General features: G+C 45.3%; 1 protein-coding gene across 1 annotated transcript in view; it reads left to right on the top strand.

The window, feature by feature from the left end:
* LOC139265514 (solute carrier organic anion transporter family member 2B1-like) overlaps positions 1–8,645 on the top strand; it is an 87,490-nt gene extending 78,845 nt beyond the window's left edge. The window contains exon 14 of the mRNA XM_070882531.1: positions 8,475–8,645. Coding sequence (XP_070738632.1) covers positions 8,475–8,645 — 171 coding nt within the window. The remainder of the gene's footprint in view (positions 1–8,474) is intronic.
* Positions 8,646–24,837: the final 16,192 nt, after the last annotated feature.

Here is a 24,837-nt window from a genome sequence, read left to right as displayed (position 1 = left end):
TTGAGGCTGATAAGTTTCGGTAATTTTCTCTAGCTCCGTGAATTCTACAGAATCAGCAAAAGCGAACTTAACCCTTCCTTTAACCTAGGACATGGATTGTTTTCTTCGACAACTCCCTCCTTGTTGATCTTTTCCAGATCAACACGGTTTCATGTTTAAAAGGGGGTTCACACCCTTCAGGGTAGGGTCGCATTTCAAGGCATTTTTCCTGAACACACTTTTTCTTTCCACGCGGGATACTAGGTCCATTACTTGACCAATTAATTTTTTCAATTTCATCCACATTGCACAAATGATTATCAACAACGCAAGCATAACTGCACCCAAGATTACTATGGGGTGTATGGCCAGTTTCAATACGGCTGAGGCCCTGGGGGACCATCCGTAAAACACATCCCACCAGTGGTGTACTGTTAAGGAGGTGGCTTCATCTGCGATTCTTACTAGTTGTCCCTTCCTGTAAGCCATTTCGATTCTGAATTGGTGGATGTCTCTGCCTCGTTTAGACAGAGCTTCCTCAATTTGCTTGTCATTATGTATCAAATTGTGCAGTCTGGTCAAATTAATTATAGGGGGTAGGGGGTCAATCCTATGCACAGACAGGTATTTTTCTACATTTTGCCACTGCCCAAAGGTATAAGTTCTTTTTTCTTCAGGGTCATGCAAGGTGTATACTCCTCTCACGCATGTATTAATGGGGGGCCTATATAGAATTCCATCCAGATAGACAGATTTGCTTCCTGTCACACAGATTTCAGTCGGTCCAATTTCTGCAATCTCAGTGTCATTGTTGGCTTTAATTCGCATTTACATACTCCAATGGAGTGCTGCAGTGAGCATGGTTCGTGTATGGCGGTCTGATAGGGACATACCATTCCGAATGGCCCCCTAGCACATATACCCTCTGGTGATGTGTCATATTCTTCTCATCGACCCAATCTCCTTTAAATTCTGGGTACCAGAAGTTCTGTCCAAACAGCTGGGGCATTACTTGGAATTGACACCAAATTTATTTTCGTGTCTTACTTACTATCTCCATAGTAACGTTACATCCTTTTGAATTACAACTGGTATATCTTTTTTGAGGGTTAATGGTTAAATTAAGAAGCTTATCCCTTTTGTTAATTTCCAGCAACCTTTCCCATGTGTTAGCATGGAAGGATAATATTTTCCTTTCTAACTCGGCTCTTAATAACTGTCTGATCATTTCTTTAAACAGGCAATGGGTGTACTTGTTTACTCCCTGTTGTTCTTTCATTAGGTTCTCTATTTCCTTCTCTATCCCTTCATTCTGTTCCCAGGTCATTTCATTTATGACGTAACCTGATATTTTCCTTCCATACTCTTCCTTCTTTTAGGACCTCTTCCTCCTGCCGGGAGTTCCCTGTCGCTAAAATGACCAGTATACCTAACGTCCATTTATTTTTCCAAGAGTCCCTTCCCATCTTCCCTTTCTTGTTTGTTTCTATACCACTCTTGAATTAAGTCGTTACAATAACAACACGTCCACACGATAGTAACAGTGGGCCAAATAATAAAGGCCCAAACTGGCACACAAATGAGCTCTGACATCCGTTCCTGAACTTTTGGGCAGTACTTTCAAGTCCAAATATTTAATTTAATACAAGAGCAGGTACAGTTCTTCAGCGAGAAGATGGCCTTTTTCCTAGTCAGGCAATCGTAGTACGTCCTGGTTCAATGCCTTTTCTTTTGTCTGTATTTCGTCGGGAAAATAATATTTACAACGGGTTGCATGCACCCAATTTGGATGCTTTTCCAACTTCAGCGCGGTTCATGTTGTGAGAATTATCTGATATGGTCCTTTCCACCTAGGAGAAAAGGATTCTTTGTTTAATGTTTTTACCAACACTTGGTCTCCAGGCCTAAAAGGGTGCATATTTCCTTCCGACGGGGGCACCTGTGTCTGCTTTATTTGTTCATGCAGACTCCTTGCTATTTCACACATGGCCTGAGCATACTTTAGTGATTTTTCATCATTCCAAATTAATGCTATTTTTTCAGCCAACAATGGTGGTTTTACGCCGGTAGGCATTGGTCTTCCCAACAAGGCTTCATGTGGTGTCAAACCAGTATTTCGGTTTCTTTGGTTTCTCATTGTATACAGTACCAATGGTAAGGCATCTGGCCATTTTAATCCTGTTTCCTGACATACCTTGGTGAGGGTAGATTTTACTATCCCATTCGCTCTCTCTACCATTCCCGAGGACTGTGGTTGATTGATTCCCATAGGTATCCCATATCTTGGTACTATTTCTTTAAATAAAATCTTTACTACTGTTCGGGCATCGTCTCTCCTAGTGGCGTACGCTTCTACCCACCTTGTGAACATGTCTATTATCACCAATAGGTATTTAAAACCTGATACTGGAGGCATGTGGACAAAATCAATTTGCAAATTTTCAAAGGGCATGCTAGGTTGGGGTAGATGATCATATTCAGCAGGTGTTTTACCTCTGTTATTTTGTTGACAAATTTGGCATGTTCTAGCAACTTTCTCAATTACTACTGTTATTCCTGGTGCATACCACTGTGCATTAATAGCATGTATCATCCCTCCTTTGCCCATGTGAGCCTGACCGTGTGCCAAGCGAGACAGGGGCAAGAATAGAGATCTAGGGCAAACAGTTCGCCCATCAGGGTGATACCAAATGTCGTTTCTCAGAAAACAACCCTGGTTTTCCCAAGTCCTTCTTTCCTGCATAGTAACTTGTTGTTGGGCTGTTTTAAGTAGTTGGATGTCAAGTGTCTGTGGAAGGGAGACTGAGACTGCTTGAAGGCAGTTTGCCTGTGCCGAAGCGGCCTGTTTGGCTGCCTCGTCAGCCCTCCTATTTCCTACTGCTACTTCATCCTCACCGGTTGTGTGAGCTGCACATTTGATAACGGCTACCTTACTTGGCAACTGAATGGCGTCTAATAGATTAAGCACCAGTTGAGAGTGCTTAATATGCTTTCCTCCAGAGGTGCTAAAGCCTCTGTTTTTCCATAGTTGCCCAAAATCATGGACCACACCAAATGCATACCTAGAATCAGTATAGATATTGGCAGTTTGATCTTTTGCTATTATACAAGCTCTGGTGAGGGCAAACAATTCAGCAGCCTGAGCCGAGGTTCCGGAAGGCAGGGCAAATGCTTCGACCGTTTCATGGGGGTTTATAATTGCATAACCTGCCAAAAGTAAATCATCTGACGGTCTGTAAGATGATCCATCTGTATACAGAATGAGATCAGGATTGTCCGTAGGTTCTGTGAGCAAGTCTGGTCTTGGTAAGGTGGCTACTTGCACTGTTAATAGACAATCATGCTGGTCTGGATCTTCTATGTCAGTAGTAGGAAGGAAAGGTGGCTGGGTTTACTACCGGTGCGCGCCGAAAGGTGTAATTAGGGTGTGACAGTAGTAATACTTCATAACCTGTTCTTCTAGATGCTGTAAAGTGTTGTGTGGCAGCGGAATTCAACAGTAATAACACAGCGTGGGCTGTTATGACAGTACATGGATAGTCCAAAACAATAGGTACCGACTTCTCCACCATCACCGTGGTAGCTGCTACAGCACGTAGACATGCTGGCATTCCCCTTACCACTGGAGGCAGCAAAACCGAATAATAAGCCACTGGTCTATTTACCCCACCGTGTTCTTGGGTCAGTACGGCTGTTGCAAATCCTTCTTTTTCATTCACATACATTTGAAAAGGTTTTCCATAATTCGGAAGTCCCAACGCCGGGGCATTAGTGATCGCTTTCTTTCACTGTTTAAATGCTTCTTCTCTCTCAGGGGTCCATTCCACCTTGGGTGGGGCATCATTTAGAGCAACTGATCTTAGGACTGCATCCCATTCCCGATAATCAGGGATCCATTGTCTACAGTACCCAACCATCCCCAAAAATGACAAGATATCCTTCTTTGTCTTAGGTATGGTGGCTCTTTGAATTATCTGAATTCTTTCTGGTCCTAGCTGCCTTTGCCCATGAGATATGATAAAACCCAGGTACTGGACTTGAGTCTGACAAAACTGTAACTTTTGTAACGACACTCGGTGCCCTCTTTCACACAGGTGTTGTAATAGTTTCAGGGAGTCTTGCATACACCTATATCCGTGGCTGGAAGCCACAAGCAAGTCGTCCGCATACTGCAGCAGTACGGACTGGTCTGATAAGGTACAGTCTTCGAGGTCTCTCTTTACTGCTGCTGCATATACGGCGGGGCTTTCTGTATACCCTTGGGGAAACCTGGTCCAGGTGTACTGCTGTTTCTTGTAGGTGAAGGCAAACAGATACTGACTCTCCTGACTTAGTGGGATGGAGAAAAAGGCTGAACACAGATCTACCACCGTAAAGACAGTTGCTGTTGGTGGTATAGCAGACAGTATAATGTTGGTGTCCGGCACCACAGGGGTGATAGGGACTACTATCTTGTTAATAGCTCTCAGATCTTGCACAAATCTCCACTCATTCGGCCTATTAACCTTTGGTATGGGCAGTATCGGAGTGTTACACGGGCTCTGTGTCTTTTCTAGAACTCCTTGTTCCAACAATGCAGAAATGACTGGCTTTATCCCATCTTCTGCCTCTGGAGGCAGTCTGTACTGCTTAATGCTTGGTAACACGGCGTTCTTTATCAGCTGTACCCGATGGGGTACTGCAGAGTGTACTTGCCCAACATGATTCTTATGTTTTGCCCAAAGTTCCGAAGATACTTGATTCAATGCCATTGGCAGCTTAGGGCTTGGTTGTTCAGGGGGCTGCTGTTTTTTTAAAAGTGGAGGCATAACTTTTACCTTTCCACCAGAGAATCCCCCTGGTGCGGGAGATGAATTCTATCTGAACATTCTGTAATTCTATTACTGCCCAAGGTCTATAGCCTGGTTGCTGTTTCTCCTTTTCAATTTCTACAATCATCGGACCCATATCTTTGGGTTTCGCTGGCGGTTTTACAGCCAATGTCAGATGGGGTGTCGAGTTCTCTTCTTTAAATCGCTTCTGCTGTAAGGGTGTCAAATTCATGGCTACCCCTAATCCTTCTGGTCCGAAATAAATGCGGGGTGTAGCTTCTATTATTTCTTCTTTATTTAGAAAGGGCTGTATTAAGCACTGGTAAGTTTCAGCTTTTTGTCGAGTGTACCAGGCTGTACAGTGAAGCTGAACTGCCTCAAAGCTTGTTAAAATTATATACATCAATTCTTCGGTATTAGAGTCGAATTTAGTTTTTAAGTTTTGTATAATTTCATGTATCAAAGGGAAATAGGAGTTGCCATTCAACTGCCAATAATAGAGGATAGCCTTTTCTTCGTTATCTTCCCTCTTTTCTCCCTCAATCCCCTTGAGGAACTGATGGATTTTATTAGGTGGGAGTTCCATGAACATTCCCTCCTGTGTACAATAAATTGTGGCTCCTAGTTTGCATAAAGTCTGCCTTCCTAATAAAGGGAGAGGCGCTGTTTTAGAGACTTTCAAAGCCTCGTCATTAACTTGTTGTCCTTCAATGATCAATCTGGTAGGTTCAGATAAAAATTCTTTCATGGGGATACCGGCCACGCCCAAACTTAAGACGGTGGTGTTGCTTACAGGTAGTCCCACAGAGGGTGGTACAGAAGACATAGTATCACCGGTATCCACCAGGAACTTCACAAGTGTTTCCCACTTTTATTACTGCTAGAGGGTTTTCTTCTATGTCGGCTGATAAGCGGAGGGCTGCCGCTTGTACCACTAAGCCTCCGGGGCATCCCTATGCTGATTGGTGCGGGTTGGGGTTAGAGAATGAAAACTGAGGGGCCAAGGGAGGTGGAGGTTCGGGGAAACCCCCTTTCAATCTCCACCCTGTTTCGGGGGGTATCTGCAATCGCGAGCCCAATGCCTTTTTCTTCCGCAATTTCTACACTCATCTTGGGATCGATCTTGTTGGGGCCACTGTCCTCTTCCCCTTCCGCGTCCTTGTCCCCCAAACCCTCCTTTATTATTCTGTGTGTACCCTCTTCCTTTTTGCTGATAGTATTGACCTGTCGTTTTGGCCTTATTGTCTTTATAGGTGAATAGTCCCTCCCTATCCATATTGGCTAGTACTGTAATTGTCTCTTTCCAACTTTTTCCTTGCCAGTCCAAAACCTTTATTTTATAGGTTCTGGCGTGTTGTGTCAACATACAATTTAACAAGGTTTGTACTGCCAAAGGTTCATTTTGATCCATAGGTATTCCTGCATGTTCGTCCCAACTATTTCTCCGTCTGCCTGCGAAGTCTATCATTGATTCTTCCGCCTTCTGCAAGCAGCGGGTGACTTCCCCTATATCTCCGTGCTTTTTAGCTCCCTTTAATATGGCATCCTTGCCCCTGTGTTGTAACCAATGTTCCCGGGACTCATTTTCTTCTTCCTCATCATTTTTCCGCCAATCTCCGTTTTCGCTGGCGGGTATAGGGAACATAGCTTTTACCCCCTGCCAGGAAGACCCATAGGCCGCTTGCAATAATAATTTAACATCTCCTGGGAGTGGATTGTAAATTGTACATGTCTGCTCAAGCCAGTTGTGAAAAACTATTGGTCTTTTTACCGGATTCGGGGCGGCCGAGATCATATCTCTGGCTTCTCCGGGAGACCAGGATTTCAGGACTGCTGTAGTTCCTACCATTACCCTAGGATTTTGGCCAACGGGGGTTTGGGAAGTAGAGTCGGCGGCTTTTTTTTGCCATTTGTTGCCTTGTTTGGTGAGGACCTCTCCTCCCTGTGTCCTGGTTTGCTACCCCTCCCTCTACTGCTTCGGCTTCCCCTGATCCTGATGCTCCCGGATCTCCTCCACCGGGTCCTCCATTAGGTGGCTGATCCGGAGGGGCTGCTAGTTCCCTCGGAGCTTGATTTCTATGGGCCGCAATTATTTCTATCATTTCCTGCCAACTATCTTGTTTTGGGGGTTCTATACGGGGGTAAAGTCCTACTGCTGGTGCTGAGGGGATAGGAAAACCCGGAGGACTGTAAGAGGGAGGTTTTCCACCTTTTCCTTTTTCTTTTTCTTCCGGTTTACATTTGGGGGGGTTGATGCCTTTTGGCAACCTCTGTCCATTTTTTAAAACAGTTTTCCATGTAGTCCTTATCCCAAGTAGTCCTTATCCCCCTCCTTCTTTGGTTACTTTTCTCCATTCCTCTATCAAGGATAACTTAAAACTTCCTCCATATGGCCAATCCCCATCAGACCAACCATACAAATCGCTGCTAAACGTTACCGCGTATCTGTCGTCTCCTGTTTCTTTAATTACAGTGTCCGCCGGCGAGCCGGGCGGCACAATGGGATCTCCTACCTTCTCTCGTTGCTTTACTACCTTACGGATCCTCTTCTCGGTTTGAGGATCTAATTTCATTTTTTCAGTTGAGGGATCGTCTTTCTTTCCTTTTCTAGGAGCTGGGCGCGAGCGCCCTGCTCGACTAGAGCCGTTTCCCATTCGTCCGGGTGTTATGTCCCACGATCCTTTCTGAAATGAGAGTTTAGGACACGCCTACAAAATATACAGTATTTTACAAAGCGCTCACCGGTGTTCTCTTTTCTGCTCAGCTCGGGGTCTCCTTTTGCCTTTTCGTTACTTTAGCTTCTTTACGGTAGCTACCTTATGCCTCAACCCCTCCCCTGGGGATTTTTGGCGGCTCGTCCTTCTTTTTAACTAGGACTGCCCAGGCACCTTCCTCCTTTCAGCTAGGAAGGTCCTTTAAAATTCCTCTTTTCTCTTTAAAAGTTAAATTTAGTTCTTTTGGATCTCGTTATCAAAGATCCTGCCGACTACGCCAGAAACTGTCGAGGAAATTTAGCTTAAATTAACTCAGGCGGAGAATTTCAGAATTGCGCTTCGAGAGAATTTTATTTCTAAAACTAACGAGATATCTCGGAGAGCCCGCTTAGTCCACACCAAGGCAGAACTCTGAATTTTACAGGCAACTTCGCACTATCTTTATACAGTTGAAACAGGAATTTTATCTGCAACTCGCCACACATAAACATTATTCATACATTCTGTGAGTACAAAGGTCATTGTATCTATGAGCATTATTCATACGAAACTGTGAGTACAAAGTTCACCCCGGTAGGCACACTTTATCTGTTTCTTGCATAGTTTCTCTCTGTCCCTAGGCTGATCTGGAAACTCATGCAAAGACCAGACAGTCATGTATATACAACATTCTGTTCTTTGAGGCTGATAAGTTTCGGTAAACACCAGATAGTCATGTATATACAACATTCTGTTCATTGAGGCTGATAAGTTTCGGTAATTTTCTCTAGCTCCGTGAATTCTACAGAATCAGCAAAAGCGAACTTAACCCTTCCTTTAACCTAGGACATGGATTGTTTTCTTCTACAACTATATATAAGCAGGCCTCCCATGTTATACCAGCACTCTGGAGTTTAATTAAAGGAGCTGAGGTCACACTTACTCATTGCATACAGTACTCAGTTGTATCATGTTATTATGAGCATAACAGGAGCTGCAGGAGGAACAAGGTGCAGAGTACACATCATTAGTGGATGAATCCAAGGAGGAGGAGGAGAATGAAGACAAAGAGGAGGAAGGTGACAATGCCAATTCAGCAACAGCTGCTCATAATGCTGCCCAGGATGCCATGGATGCCCTTATTAATGCAAGGTTCAGTTAGTTACCATCACTGGACCAATGTCAGAACCAATTGCAACTCCCACTCTTCCTCTCAACCCCTCCACCCCCCCCCCCCCCCGCCCTCCACCCCCACAATCCCACTGGCACAAACCATTACACTGGTCACTGTCATTTCATACCTTCCCATTCATCATCAAGCAAATGAAAAGGTGAGTTGCCATCCAGCAACCAAGAATCGGCAACATCGGGAAAGGGTGCAAAATAATAAGTTTTATGTGATTCTACTAAAGAACGGAAACTCACAACATAACATTTTCTCATACATACATGTGCATACCCTTGTGCAACTGCAAAGCTTTGCTCTGCCTTTTCCTACCGCTCCTATGTGGTGCAACCCCTGAGGCTTTAGCAGAGGCAGAGACAAGCTGCTCAGATCTCTGCACCGACTGCTGAGATGTTCTTGGCCAAAGATCTCTGGGTTTTGGAGCCCATGAGGGCCCCGCCAAAGACTGCTCCACCTGCACCTGTCGGGAGTCAAGGTAGCATATGTGGTATTTATTGGGAGAAGGGGGGAAGTGGGTGAGAAGTGGAAGCGCTTTGAGTAGAGTGCCCATTTCCATGTCCCCTTTCGCCATTATCCTTCTCCTGGTCAGCTGCACTTCACTGCTACCATTCTGCTGGAAAGCAGCTTGGTGCAGATCAGTGAGGCATTGTAAGGCCAAGGTTAAGGTATCTGTCATCCTTGTAAAGGCACCAGACATGATGGCATCCAGAGTGTGCACGGCCATGGTCATGGCATAATTGGACTCATTTGATTGTCACAATTCATGTTCCGTGGGGTTGTCCACTCGATCCATGCATGAAGACATTGTCGCAATGCCCTGTGACATCAATATATGCTTGAGGTGGACTCCTCCATTCTCTCTGCCATCATGGTCAGTGTGCTTGGAAGGCCTGCCAATATATCACACATTCTCTGCTGCTGCTCAATGATTATCCTTTTCATCGGCGGCCCCCAGAATACAGTATCTGTATCCAGCCGAACAGAGTTTGGACAGGGCTGTGCCCTCCGATTGGGATTCTCCACAGTTGTCCCTGCCACCACTGTCTGCTCTTGCTCACTTGTGAAGTGAGTCACCAGGTGAAATCTGTCTAACTGGTCTCACCAAAGTGCGAGTATCTGAGCTGGTGTATGGTAAGAACATAAGAATTAGGAGCAGGAGTTGGCCATTCGACCCCTCGAGCCTGCTTTGCCATTGGTCTTCTATCTCAACTCCACTTTCCTGCACTATCCCCATATCCTTTGATTCCCGTAATATCCAAACATCTATCGATCTCTGTCATGAATATAATCAAAGGCAGAGCCTCCATAGCCCTCTGGGGTAGAGAATTCCAGAGATTCACCATTCTCTGTGTGAGGAAGTTTCTCCTTATCTCAGTCCTAAATGGCTGACCCCTTATTCTGAGACTGTGACACCTGGTTCCAGACTCCTCACCCAGAGGAATCATCCTCCCTGCATCTACCCTGTCAAGCCCTGTAAGAATTTTGTATGTTTCAATGAGATCACCTCTCATTCTTCTAAACTCTAGAGAATATAGGGCTTGTCTACTCAATCTCTCCTCATAGGACAGTCCCCACCCCGTCCATCTCAGGAATTAGTCTGGTGAACCTTTGTTGCGCTCCCTCAACGCAAAGTATATCCTTCCTTAGGTAAGGAGACCAAAACTCCAGGTGCGGTTTCACCAGGGCCCTATATAATTGCAGCAATACATCTTTACTCTCATACTCAAATCCTCTTGTAATAAAGGCCAGCATACCATTTGCTTTCTTTTTAATTGCTTGCTGTACCTGCATGTTAACTTTCAGTGATTTGTGTACAAGGACACCCAGGTCCCTCTGAACACCAACATTTCCCAATCTCTCACCATTTAAAAAATACTTTCCTTTTCTATTTTTCCTACCAAAGTGGATAACTTCACATTTCTCCACATTATATTCCATTTGTCATGTTCTTGCCCGCTAACAGCCTGTCTATATCCTCTTGAAGTCTATTTGCACCCTCCTCACATCTTACAGTCCCATACATTTGGTCCCCTCATCCAAACCATTGAAATAGATTGCGAATAGCTGGGGCCCAAGCACCAATCCTTGCAGCACCCCATTAGTTACAGCCTGCCAACCTGAGAATTACCTGTTTATTCCTACCCTAGCATGAGTCCTATGATGGTGCACCCTCAGAAGGAATCATCATCCTTGAGGTCCATGGACACATTAGAACATAAGAAATAGGAGCAGGAGTAGGCCATTTGGCCCCTCGAGCCTGCTCCGCCATTCAATAAGATCATGGCTGATCTGATCTTGGCCTCAATTCCACTTCCCTGCCTGCTCCCTATATCCCTTGACTCCCTTATCATTCGAAAATCTGTCTATTTCCACCTTAAATATATTTAATGACCCAGCCTCCGTATTTCTCTGGGGCAGAGAATTCCAAAGATTCATGACCCTCTGAGAGAAAAAATTCCTCCTCATTTCTGTTTCAAATGGGCGACCCTTTATTCTGAAACTATGCCCCCTACTTCTAGAGTCCCCCACGAGGGGAAACATCCTCTCTGTATTTACCCCGTCAAACCCCCTCAGGGGGTAAGACACCTGCTGCACGCGTGAATGCACTTTGGGAGAGAAAAGATATTAATACTAGCAAGGTAAGAATGTTGCAACTTATCATTATGAAGATGATCATAATTCATTCATTGCTGAAATCAAGTCAATATGACTGAGGTTTGTATGACGTGTGTGCATTATATTTCATTACATCACCAGGTAGCTGGGAGGTCTCTGGTCAGGGACACTGAGACGCCATTGATCTCCAGCACGTCCTCCCCTGCAGTTGTCAGTTGTGAGATCTGTGGTGGCCCACCTCCGGTTCTTACGCTCTCCCTTGTGTTTTGTGCTCTCTTCTCCTGCAATGGGGGAAAGAGAAGACCTATGAGTGAATGTAATGGCATGTGTTCACCCGATGGATGCAGGGTGACTATCAGGGCAAGGCATCAAATTGCATAAGGATGAGGATGAGTGGCAGTGGTGGACGGATGGATGGGAATGTGAGGAAGTGCATAGAAAGAGAAAGCACTTTCAAGGTAAGTGGGTGTGAGGAATGTTGTGATGGATTAGGCGTGACAAGGCAGAGTGGTGGGGGTGATATGCACAGCAGGATGTAGGCAAATGTGCAACTGCACTTGTGATATATTCTTACGACATCACTAAAAAACACACTCTACAAGATGACTCTTAACCCAGAAACTGACCTCACTTGACTTTGCCACATGATCCTTTATTATTTACATCAGTAGTTGCATTACATAGAAACATAGAAAATAGGTGCAGGAGCAGGCCATTCAGCCCTTCTAGCCTGCACCGTCATTCAATGAGTTCATGGCTGAACATGAAACTTCAGTACCCCCTTCCTGCTTTCTTGCCATGCCCCTTGATCCCCCGAGTAGTAAGGACTTCATCTAACTCCCTTTTGAATATATTTAGTGAATTGGCCTCAACTACTTTCTGTGGTAGAGAATTCCACAGGTTCACCACTCTCTGGGTGAAGAAGTTTCTCCTCATCTCGGTCCAAAATGGCTTACCCCTTATCCTGAGACTGTGACCCCTGGTTCTGGACTTCCCCAACATTGGGAACATTCTTCCTGCATCTAACCTGTCTAAACCCGTCAGAATTTTAAACGTTTCTATGAGGTCCCCTCTCATTCTTCTGAACTCCAGTGAATACAAGCCCAGTTGATCCAGTCTTTCTTGATAGGTCAGTCCCACCATTCCGGGAATCAGTCTGGTGAATCTTCGCTGCACTCCCTCAATAGCAAGAATGTCCTTCCTCAAGTTAGGAGACCAAAACTGTACACAATACTCCAGGTGTGGCCTCACCAAGGCCCTGTACAACTGTAGCAACACCTCCCTGATCCTGTACTCAAATCCCCTCGCTATGAAGGCCAACATGCCATTTGCTTTCTTAACCGCCTGCTGTACCTGCATGCCAACCTGCAATGACTGATGTACCATGACACCCAGGTCTCGTTGCACCGTCCCTTTTCCTAATCTGTCACCATTCAGATAATAGTCTGTCTCTCTGTTTTTATCAACGAAGTGGATAACCTCACATTTATCCACATTATACTTCATCTGCCATGCATTTGCCCACTCACTTAACCTATCTAAGTCGCTCTGCAGCCTCATAGCATCCTCCTCGCAGCTCACACTGCCATCCAACTTAGTGTCATCCGCAAATTTGGAGATACTACATTTAATCCCCTCGTCTAAATCATTAATGTACAGTGTAAACAGCTGGGGCTCTAGCACAGAACCTTGCGGTACCCCACTAGTCACTGCCTGCCATTCTGAAAAGTACCCATTTACTCCTACTCTTTGCTTCCTGTCTGACAACCAGTTCTCAATCCATGTCAGCACACTACCCCCAATCCCATGTGCTTTAACTTTGCACATTAATCTCTTGTGTGGGACCTTGTCGAAAACCTTCTCAAATTCCAAATATACCACATCAACTGGTTCTCCTTTGTCCACTCTACTGGAAACATCCTCAAAAAATTCCAGAAGATTTGTCAAGCATGATTTCCCTTTCACAAATCCATGCTGACTTGGACCTATCATGTCACCATTTTCCAAATGCGCTGCTATGACATCCTTAATAATTGATTCCATCATTTTACCCACTACTGAGGTCAGGCTGACCGGTCTATAATTCCCTGTTTTCTCTCTTCCTCCTTTTTTAAAAAGTGGGGTTACATTGGCTACACTCCACTCCATAGGAACTGATCCAGAGTCAATGGAATGTTGGAAAATGACTGTCAATGCATCCGCTATTTCCAAGGCCACCTCCTTAAGTACTCTGGGATGCAGTCCATCAGGCCCTGGGGATTTATCGGCCTTCAATCCCATCAATTTCCCCAACACAATTTCCCGACTAATAAAGATTTCCTTCAGTTCCTCCTCCTTACTAGACCCTCTGACCCCTTTTATATCTGGAAGGTTGTTTGTGTCCTCCTCAGTGAATACCGAACCAAAGTACTTGTTCAATTGGTCTGCCATTTCTTTGTTCCCTGTTATGACTTCCCCTGATTCTGACTGCAGGGGACCTACGTTTGTCTTTACTAACCTTTTTCTCTTTACATACCTATAGAAACTTTTGCAATCCGCCTTAATGTTCTCTGCAAGCTTCTTCTCGTACTCCATTTTCCCTGCCCTAATCAAACCCTTTGTCCTCCTCTGCTGAGTTCTAAATTTCTCCCAGTCCCCGGGTTCGCTGCTATTTCTGGCTAATTTGTATGCCACTTCCTTGGCTTTAATACTATCCCTGATTTCCTTAGATAGCCACGGTTGAGCCACCTTCCCTTTTTTATTTTTACGCCAGACAGGAATGTACAATTGTAATTCATCCATGCGGTCTCTAAATGTCTGCCATTGCCCATCCACAGTCAACCCCTTAAGTATCATTCGCCAATCTATCCTAGCCAATTCACGCCTCATACCTTCAAAGTTACCCTTCTTTAAGTTCTGGACCATGGTCTCTAAATTAACTATTTCATTCTCCATCCTAATGCAGAATTCCACCATATTATGGTCACTCTTCCCCAAGAGGCCTCGCACAATGAGATTGCTAATTAATCCTCTCTCATTACACAACACCCAGTCTAAGATGGCCTCCCCCCTAGTTGGTTCCTCGATATATTGGTCGAGAAAACCATCCCTTATGCACTCCAGGAAATCCTCCTCCACCGTATTGCTTCCAGTTTGGCAAGCCCAATCTATGTGCATATTAAAGTCACCCATTATAACTGCTGCACCTTTATTGCATGCACTCCTAATTTCCTGTTTGATGCCCTCCCCAACATCACTACTACTGTTTGGAGGTCTGTACACAACTCCCACTAACGTTTTTTGCCCTTTGGTATTCTGCAGCTCTACCCATATAGATTCCACATCATCCAAGCTAATGTCTTTCCTAACTATTGCATTAATCTCCTCTTTAACCAGCAATGCTACCCCACCTCCTTTTCCTTTTATTCTATCCACAGTATTCCACTAGGTGGAGCAGTAGTCCAGTAGGGGGAGCTCTATGACAGCATTCACTTTTCAAGACTTGGTTAAGCCATTAAAGTGCTTCCTGCACTGAATCCAGGAGCGTGGCACAATGCTCCTGCTGCTGACCTCTTGGGACCCTTACAGCAATGCCTTCTTTGTGGCAGCAGCAGATTTCTTCCTTCTGTTGCTGGGGAATAGTTTCTCTCTGATGCTCTTCACAGTCCCCAGCAGTACATCAAAGGAGGCGCCATTAAAGCGAGTCACAGACTTTGACGGTCTTGAGTCCATTGTCAATTGCTTCCTCTCTTGTTTCCAGCTCCCAACTCCCCCAAATTCCATCTTTGGATTGGCCCTTTAAATACTGGAGTCGAGCTTGCAGAATGTGGGTCCTCATCATGATTGACGCCATACCCGGAAGTAAAATGATAATGAGGTGTCTGAGCTAAAGTGCTACAGACGCGCTGAACTTACTTCCGGGTTCCCCATGCGATATCGCCCCCCCCTCCCCCCCCACCACCACTTCCAATGCGTCTCAGAGTTAATATCAGGGCCTTCATTCCTATTTCCATCTGATTGTTTAATAGACTCTCTCACAGATGTTTTCTTTTTGGGTTTTTTTCTGGTTCGACATTTAGCAGAAATAGATACATCGGAACTTGTCAGGAAATAAAGAGCCCACGGGTCCTACTGAAAACTCCTAACAAGCATTCTACTAAATACACCTCACAAGCTGTCTAATAAATACCTGTCAAATACAGTCTGTTAAATATGCATCTGCAGGCACTCAACAACAACAACTTGTACTTATATAGCGCCTTTAACATAGTAAAAGGCCCAAGGCGCTTCACTGAAATATTATAAGACAAAAAGAAATTGGACACCGAGCCACATAAGAAGAAATTAGGGCAGGTGATGAAAAGTTTGGTCAAAGATGTAGGTTTTGAGGAGCATCGTAAAGGAGGAAAGATAGAGAGGCAGAGAGGTTTGAGGAGGGAATTAGGGAATTACAGCGTTTAGGGCCTCGGCAGCTGAAGGCACAGCCACTAATGGTTGAGCAATTAAAATCAGGGATGCTCAGGAGAGCAGAATTAGAGAAGCACAGATATCTCGGGGGGTTGTGGGGCTGGAGAAGGTTACAGAGATAGGGAGGGCCGATGCTATGGAGGGATTTGCAAATAAGGATGAAAATGTTAAAATCGAGGCGTTGCTTTACCAGGAGCCAATGTAGGTCAGTGAGCACAGGGGTAATGGGTGAACAGGACTTGGTGCGAGTTAAGACACGGGCAACCGTGAGTTTTGGATGATCTCAAGTTTACGTAGGGTAGAATGTGGGAGGCCGTCCAGCGGTGCATTGGAATAATCAAGTCTAGAGGTAACAAAGGCATGGATGGGGGTTACAGCAGCAGATGAACTGAGGGAGGGGCAGAGATGGGCAATGTTATGGAGGTGGAAATAGGCGGTCTTAGTTATGGCGCAGATATGTGGTCAGAAGATCAGTTTGCGGTCAAATATTACTCCATTAGATATCCCATTGTACACTGTACAAAATGCATCTCATATACAGCCCAATGTTTACTAGATTAAATACTCCTCATATGCATTCCACTAAATATCCCCGACAAGTACTATAACAAATATTGTTCACTGTATAATATACTTCCCCATGTATACCCACTGGATATTGTACTAAATACCCCATGAGTTTTACAAAGTACCCACTGTGCATTATACTAAATATCCCCCTGCATGCTACTAAATATAGTTATTACGAATCACTAAATATTTACGGTGTACACGGTAATGTATGTATGCCTGGGTTTACCTGCCACCAGGGGGAGCGACCGCCGGAGGTCATTGTGCCACAGACACACACATGCAGCCCTGGTATATAAAGAAAGCCTCCACGTTTAATCCTCACTTTGAGAGCTAATAAAGTAGAGTCAGGTCGCACCTGATTGAGTTCACGGTACTAAGCCTATTGAGTTATTGCCTGCGCAACATACACCACATTACATTTCTTTCTCATGCTAAATTAGTTGATGTTTTGAACAATACATGGTATTGCTAGTGGAAGACATGTGGAGAACATTAAGTTGCAATATTATCATTACCCATAGTGGCATAAGCTAACTGTATATTGTACAGCCCGTGTCATATGAGAATCATTCTACCATTACATAAGAACATGGGCTTCTGTACAATAATATTTTCTCTGTAATATCTTTGCACCAATTGACCAGAGCAACAGTCAACCATTGATGTTTGATGTTTGATGCATTGCAGATCACTGGTATCTATGAAGTATATAGGCCCTAATTTTCCACTTGCTGCATTTTTGGCGTCCGCGCATGTTAACATACGATTTTTTATGTATGTTCACCAGAAAAAAAAACGGGACTTTTGCCAAACAAATATTTGAATTTGGCACTGCGCTCTCTGAAGTTGTCTGGGGCGGGGCTTCAAGTCTGCGCTAAAAACTGTTTGGGCATGCACGAAAAAATAAACTTCCTGGTCTGGATCAGACATATTTAAAGAGCCCTTTGTGATCGGATTGTTTTTCCTTTTCTGATCGGATCGTGCTGGCTGGATCTTTCTGCAATTTTGAGCATTAAAACCTGCAAAACATGGCTGAGAGGAAAGTGGAAGAAGAATTCAAAGGAGGAGAAGGGCCGTTCGATTTCTCCCACACAAAGTACTATCCCTGGTAGATATCATCGAGAGGAAATGGGATCTGCTGGCAACTCGGGGAAAAGTGAAAAAAAGTAAAACCTGCTACAATGGCTCAACGTTGGGATGATGTTGCCGTAGAGCACAATGCAGGAGCCATCACCCAGAGAATCGGCGGGCAGCTGAAAAAGAAGTGGCAGGATCTAGGACAATTAGTTAAAATAAGTATGCACCGTAATTACATTTATAAATGTGTGTGTGTGTGTGTGTGTGTGTGGCAACCACACAAAAAGACCCTCCCTGAAAAAGTTCTATTTTCACCTTTGCAGTTAAAGAATGCAAAGATCAGGAACCACAGGAATCATACTGGTGGAGGTCTACCAAGTATTGAGCAATTGAGCCAGCTGGAACAGAGGATCTCTGATCTAATTAAAGCTCACCGGAGAAGGTCCACCACCAATGTGGATGCTGGGCCCAGGTCAAAGAGACGGGGTAAGCCCTGCAATTTGCACTGTGGGTTGGCTAAATACTGCGTGGGCTAGCTAGGCTTTAATGGATGTTTTCAATATGTTTTACAGCAGCTGTGCGTCAGGAAGAGACATAAAGTGATCCAGAAGGACAAGCAGATGTACCAACAGAAGTAGCACCCGAAGGTCATCCAGAAGAGAGTCCAGAATTGTTTCCTGATTTTCAGCACGGTGATCTGGATGAAAGCCAGCATGAAGATCCCCCCACTGATCAGATGGTCATATTGGACCTGCAGCTGGTGGAGCCCATGGATCAGGATGTGTGTCCCAGTGTGGTCCAGCAATGCGCACCTGCGAGAGGGATGCCCAATAGGGTCGAGGAGCAAGGCACAGGTGGGAGATGGCGAAGGAGGGTGGAAAGGATAGCTGAACCACAAGCGCAGGTAGACATGGTACAGCTGATCGGGATGAGTGGGGAGAGTATGCAGCTAACCAGGTCACTCCTGGACACCATGGGTGGGGTGAGGGTAGAAATTGTGGGACTGTCAGGAGAAGTAGCAACACTGTCTGGAGGAATAGGACCACCACTGGCGGGGCAGATTAGGGAGGGAATGGTGGATGCACTTGGTGCACTGTCGGGACGGCTGATGGGGAAATTGTCTGTCATATGTGACGGAAATTTGCAGGTAGCTGCTGCAATCAGGGAACACACCCAGGTTGTCATTCAACAACACCAATTGGCGGCATCACCTACTGCCACTCAAATCATCCCCAGACCACCCTCAGGGACTGTGCCGTAGGGTGATCCACAGCTTGAAAAAGACGAACCCTAACATGGGTCTTCCAGAAATGTGTCTGCTAGGTCTGCTCCTGTCCAACCCCACCGACGAAAAACTATAACCTTGGGCTCACCGGTGGGTTCGATGAAGTCTGCTGCTGCGCCAACAGACAGGGCTAATGGTAGAGGCACCAGAACGGGCAAGAGGGGCACTACGTGCTAGTGGACATTGAATAAAGGGGAGGAGAGATATTTGTATCTTGCGATTCCTTGTTTTGTTAATAGAAAAGTTTGATACAATAAAGTTTTGTTAATTGAAAATGTTAAAGTTTGCAAAAAGTTTAAAGTTTGATACGTTAATTGAAAATGTTAAAGTTTGATACAAAATGTTTTATTAAAGTTACATACAAATGTTTAATAAACCTATTCTTTTAACTTAACCAGAATCAGTGCATTATTTTGTGAATATAACCAACATAAACCAACACATTATTAAAAGTACAAACAGGTGTAAACAGTCAACATGGTGCGACACTATAATCAACCGTGCCGCCGTTTAGCCTTCAGCAGAAAAACATTCTCAGATTTGCCACTGACGCAAGTCGCTAGCAATGGATAGGGGTCCCCTTGGTTGCCCCACCCTCCTCCGCCGTCGTCCTGCGGCTTGAGGTGGTTCCTCCTCTTCGTCAGCCTCCTCCGAATCCTCATCCCTCCTTCTCCCCTCAGGAGGATCTTCAATGTCCAGTACCTATCCCCTCATGATGGCCAAGTTGTGCAGCATGCAGCACACGACAGTGAACTGAGCGACATGGTGAGGGGAGTATTACAGGTAGCCTCCAGAGTGATCCAGGCATCGTAAACGTTGCTTTAAAACGCCAATTGTCCTCTCAATGATGCTCCATATCGTTATGGTGGGGCATATTGTACTGACGTCTGCCTCAGTGCGGAATTTGCATAGGGGGGGGGTCATAAGCCAGGTGGCGAGCCCGTAACCTTTGTCCCTGAGCAACCAGCTCTGCCCTTCTGGCAGCTCCTGAAACATCACAGATATAATGCTCTCACACAAGCACAACAACTCGACGCTCGGCTTCAAAAACAGCCCGGGCTCTGGAGCTTGTGTCCGGCTGAGCTTGCGATCCTGCCCGGCAGGCACTCCTTCGACCCGTGCCTGGAGCCCGGTCAGCAACGATTGTGTTGGGGTGGACAGTCGCGATTTGAGTGAAAAAGAACCTAGCAAAGTAATTGCAGTTCCTCCGAAAAAATGATACATGTGTTTTTTACATTGTCTCACTCCAAAAATTTGGAAATTACTTCCCGAGTTATTTTCAGTGTACCCTGTCAAACAAAATCCATGCATTTGTACTTTATTTTGCCTTCTTTTGCCTGGCCCTAATGCCTTTTTGTGGCATTGTGCCAATTTCCAGAAGGTTTTTTTTTTCGGGGCTTTTTGGCAGTGTGCTGAAAAAAATCATGGACGGCCAAAATCGCCTAACTGCGCAAAAACGGCACCCAAGCCCGTTTTCATTCGTGTCTGCGCCAACATTTTAAAAATTGGCACACATGGTCGGTGTCAGTGTACAAACATTGGCGTAAATTGGAAACTGAGGATTTCACATCAAAAAACGGCGCACAATTGTGGTGAAAATAAGGGCCATAGTCCCAATTTTAAAATCCTCCATCGGGAGCCACAGGTTCCCGCATACATCTGTCACTGGTCATAAAATCAGGTGTGGAGCATGTAGTCCCGATTTCCCAATGTGCATTTTTGGCCAATTTATTGAAACTATGAAACTGGCATCTGTGGGCCTCATATAAATTTGCAAATTAAACAAATTAGGTCCCACCCCAAGCTTCATAAGTTTGAGTAAACTTTTGCCCAGTGTTAGCCACCCCCACAATCCTGGCCACATCAATATGTAAGCTAGTTTATTGTTTTGGTTACGGTTTGAAACCTGTGTTTTTTTCCTGCAAGCATTTTAAATGTTGTGTATTTATCGTTTTGCAGATTTGTAATGTCCTTAGTACTGCCTTTTTGCACTTGCATTTAATGTGGCAAATAGCTGCAGGAATTCAAGTAGCACCTGAGTAGGTTGTTAGGATGGAACTCACTGTATCAATTCCCTAGTGTTGCACAATTTGCATCAGGAGAACCATTTCTTGAAAAATTTGAAAAATTGGCTCTTTTTGTCATTAGAACAATGCAGATATAACAATGGGTGATATAAAAGAAGTTTTTAAAATTGAAAACTTCCTGAAAAGTTATCACCCCAAATGAGGCTCTACAAAATTTCTATCCCTAAATGTCAGGGACTTAGAACAGAGGGCAGGAGAAAGTTCTTCACAGAAAGTTGTGAGACTGTGGAATTCACTTCAAGGCTGAGACAGAAACTCTGTCAACATTCAAGATTAAATTGGATAGGTGGATGATGGAAAAATGGATAAAGGGAATGGGAACAAGGCAGGTAAATGTGATTAAAAACATTGTTTGTGTGCAGGGTGAGCACTGAAATAGACTGGTCAGAACAAATGGCTTGTTTCCATTTTGTATATTCTATGTATTTCATGATGGAACTTCACCTGCAGATCCAAAAGCACCTCAGTCACTATGTGCACATCCACCACTACCCCAGGAGCATGGACCTTATCACTCCAACCTGGACATATTAGACATGACCTATCCTCAATACCTCTGCTTCATTAGAGACACAGGTGGTCTGCGCAGACTTCGACTGGAAGCAGAACAGAGTGTTGAATATTAGAGTACCCAAAACAGCACACCTGTGAGCACAGCACCTCCCTCCCACAGCCATCACTGAGCAAAAGGAATCGTCTGTTCTTTGTTGTGGCACTAATAAGAAGGTGAATCTTATTAAAAGAACTCATGCACAGGCATCTTCCACCCTTCAAAATGAAGTTCGGGACCTGGAATGTCAGGACCCTCAATGACAACTCCAACAGCGACAGACCGGAACGCCGCACCGCAATCGTTGCCCGGGAACTTAGACGCTTCGATGTCAACATTGCCGCCCTAAGCGAGACACGGCGGGCAGGGGAAGGCCAGCTCAAAGAACAAGGTGGAGGTTACACCTTCTTCTGGAAAGGCAAACCAGAGGAAGAACGCCGCCTCCAAGGAGTCGGTTTCACCATCAAGAACGAGCTGGTCGACCGTCTCAGAGACTCCCCCTACGGGATTAGCGAATGTCTCATGACTCTCCGACTCAGCCTATCCCAGAATCAGTGCGCCGCAGTCATCAGCGCGTACGCCCCAACACTTGACGCAACAGATGAGGCCAAAGAGGAATTTTACTCCAGCCTCGAACAATCCCTGTCCCACGTCCCTACAGACGACAAACTGATCCTCCTCAGCGACTTCAACGCCAGAGTCGGTAAGGACACAGGCCTCTGGGGAGGCATGGTCGGCAGAGAGGGGGTAGGGAAAACCAATTCCAGCGTTACCCTGCTCCTGACAAAATGCCTAGAACATGGCCTTGTAATCACTAACAACTTGTTCCACCAGAGGGACACGTACAAGGCATCGTGGCAACATCCTCACTCCAAACACTGGCACCTACTCAACTATGTCATCGTTCGAGCCAGGGATTGCAAGGATGTGTGCATCACCCGCGCCATGACAGGAGCTGACGACTGCTGAACGGACCACTGCCTAATCCGTTCCATCATCAACATCAACATAGCCCCAAAGCGGCGACGGCAGCAGAAGCAGTAATATGTCTCTACTTATCTGTAGAATAACTCCACGAGGCCTAGTGCTGTGCTTGAACTGCTGTGACCTTAGTCTCTTTATTGTCTGCAAGGTGCCTTCACCGTGTGGTGACCAGCTTTTTATACAGCTCCTGCCTGGGCCTCCCACAGTTGCACCCTCTAGTGGTACCAGTATAGTATATACATAGAGTATACATATATGACAAGCAGTGCCGCAAACAAATCAACGCCGGGGCACTCAAAGACCCTGCTAAGAGAGTCCTATACAGCCAGCGCCTCACTGCTAACCTGGCAATCCTTGATGACCCCGAGAGGCAGAATGCCCACAGCGCTTGGTCTGCCCACCAGGCCACCATAACCAGTGCCTGCGAAGAGACGCTCGGTCACAACTAGGAAACACCAGGACTGGTTTGATGAGAATGACCAGGAGATCCAAGAGCTAATAAATCGCAACGCAGGGCATTTCTGAACCTAAAACAACAATCCAACTCGGGAGCAGCAAAGCAGCTTTACAGACAGCTTAAGGCCGAGGTTCAACAAAAAACCCGCGACTTAAAGAATAGATAGTGGGTGGAGAAAGCACAGGAGATTCAGCAGCTGGCTGACAGACATGATGTTCGAGGATTCTTCACCGCAGTCAGGGCCACCTACAGCCCAAACACCCAAGGCCCCACCCCACCCCACTACTGGCCAAGAATGGGGAGACACTCATCAAGGACACCAAGGCAGTCAGGACCCACTGGAAGGTGCACTTCTCCTTAACCGAGACTCTGTCTTTGACCCGAGTGTCCTTGACTCCATTCCGCAGCATGCTACTCGCCACCATCTCAGCAAAACCCCAGCCCTGCACGAGGTAGAAAAGGCCATCCATCAGCTTTAAAACATCTAAAAGATAATAAACTACCTTACACTTAGTATCAGGAGAGCCAATTATGAACATACTGTGCCACTGTAACAATTAGAATTTTGTCTGCATTGGTTGGATTTTTTTACCTTATGTAATTCTTTAATGTTAATTTCAGCATTTCTTCCCAACAGTAAACCTGAAACAAGACCGGTTACCATGGTGATTTAAAATGTAAATTAGTATAAAATCATTGTGTAGAATCTCAAACTTTTCAGGCCATTGTGAATGAAGTACTCTTCATTGTCATTCTATTCCATTTGCACAGCTTAGACTGACAATTGGGAGGCTCCTGCTCTTAGATCAAACAGTCGGCAATATCACAAGGTTTTAACTGTGATTGACAGCTCACAATCACATTGCGCTCCCTCTCCAACACACAGCCTTATGGGGGGAGGGGTTTTCTATGTCGAGCTACTTTCTCAGACACAAGAAGTGAGTTGTGACTTCAAAGCAGCAGCAAGAAGCTGCCTTTTATATGTTAGAGGTCTAGCTTCAATAAATAAAGACACATTTATATTTAGCTACAAGAGACCATTGTTAAATTGTTTTACACAACAGAGGAGCATAAGAAAATGATTGTTCTGTGAAATCTATACACTGTTCACTCATGCATTTTATGCAAAATAAACTATGGAGGTAAACTTCCTTGGGGTGTTCCCTGTTTTTTGCTGTAACTTGGGAGGAAGTTCCATGAAAAGCCCATTTACGCACATAAACATCAGGGCCGAATTTGATCAAGGCCTTCGCCTGCCCAAGTGCCGTCCAAAGTGCTGCCGATAGCCACCTGGGTACCTGACGGTACTTTGGGCGGGATATTCATGAAGAAGGTCCCTCGAAGGTCGGCAGGCGGCAAATGAGCGACTTATGCCGCCAATCTGGGCGGCAGCGGGCGGGAGCTCTCATTCTCGGCGGCAGAGGCGCTTGCCGCCCAAGTGCCGCCGAGGATGGAGTCGGGCCCACGGAGGGTCGAAGACCTAAAAACGATAATCAATAATAAAAAATAAAAAAAACTATCGGAAGACCTTCAGGAGACCCCATCAAGGTAAGTCGCTGTGCAAAAACCACTTAAAAAGTGTTCACTAACCTTTTTTCAGTGATCTTCATACTTACCATCGGGGGCAGACCAACCTCCTCGCGGCGTTCTGCCGCTGACTCCCGTCCGCATCAGTTGTGCCACTTGGGCGTCCGCTGACGTCAGCGGGCGATTCCCGATGGCTCTCCCCTCCCGCCCGCTCCAGGCCACCTCGAAAGTGGCACTGGGCGGATCTGCAAGAGCAATGTCGGCAGCAGTCGGTGGCCGCAGGTGGCGAGTTGATGAATTTTGGCCCCATTGTTTCTGCTGAAGTTATGGCCATGAACTTTGTGAAATCCTGAACAAATTCAACAGCAGGTGTTAGTTTGAATATGTGCTTCCTTTTGATAGAGTGCTTTTCAGTCTACTGTAAAAAAAAAAGAGGGGGCCATACACAGTAGCATGTGCATTATTTCAGTAAATTGTGGCCAAAGCAAGGGTTCTGTTACAATCCCTAGGTTATGGTATAATTTAACCAGATATTAAGCACTCTAGATCATATGAAACACAATGTA

Source organism: Pristiophorus japonicus, chromosome 6 (genome assembly GCF_044704955.1).
Source record: "Pristiophorus japonicus isolate sPriJap1 chromosome 6, sPriJap1.hap1, whole genome shotgun sequence".
In the NCBI taxonomy this organism is placed as follows: domain Eukaryota; kingdom Metazoa; phylum Chordata; class Chondrichthyes; family Pristiophoridae; genus Pristiophorus; species Pristiophorus japonicus.
Note: the sequence above shows the minus strand (reverse complement) of the source record. Positions and strands in the feature narration are given on the sequence as shown.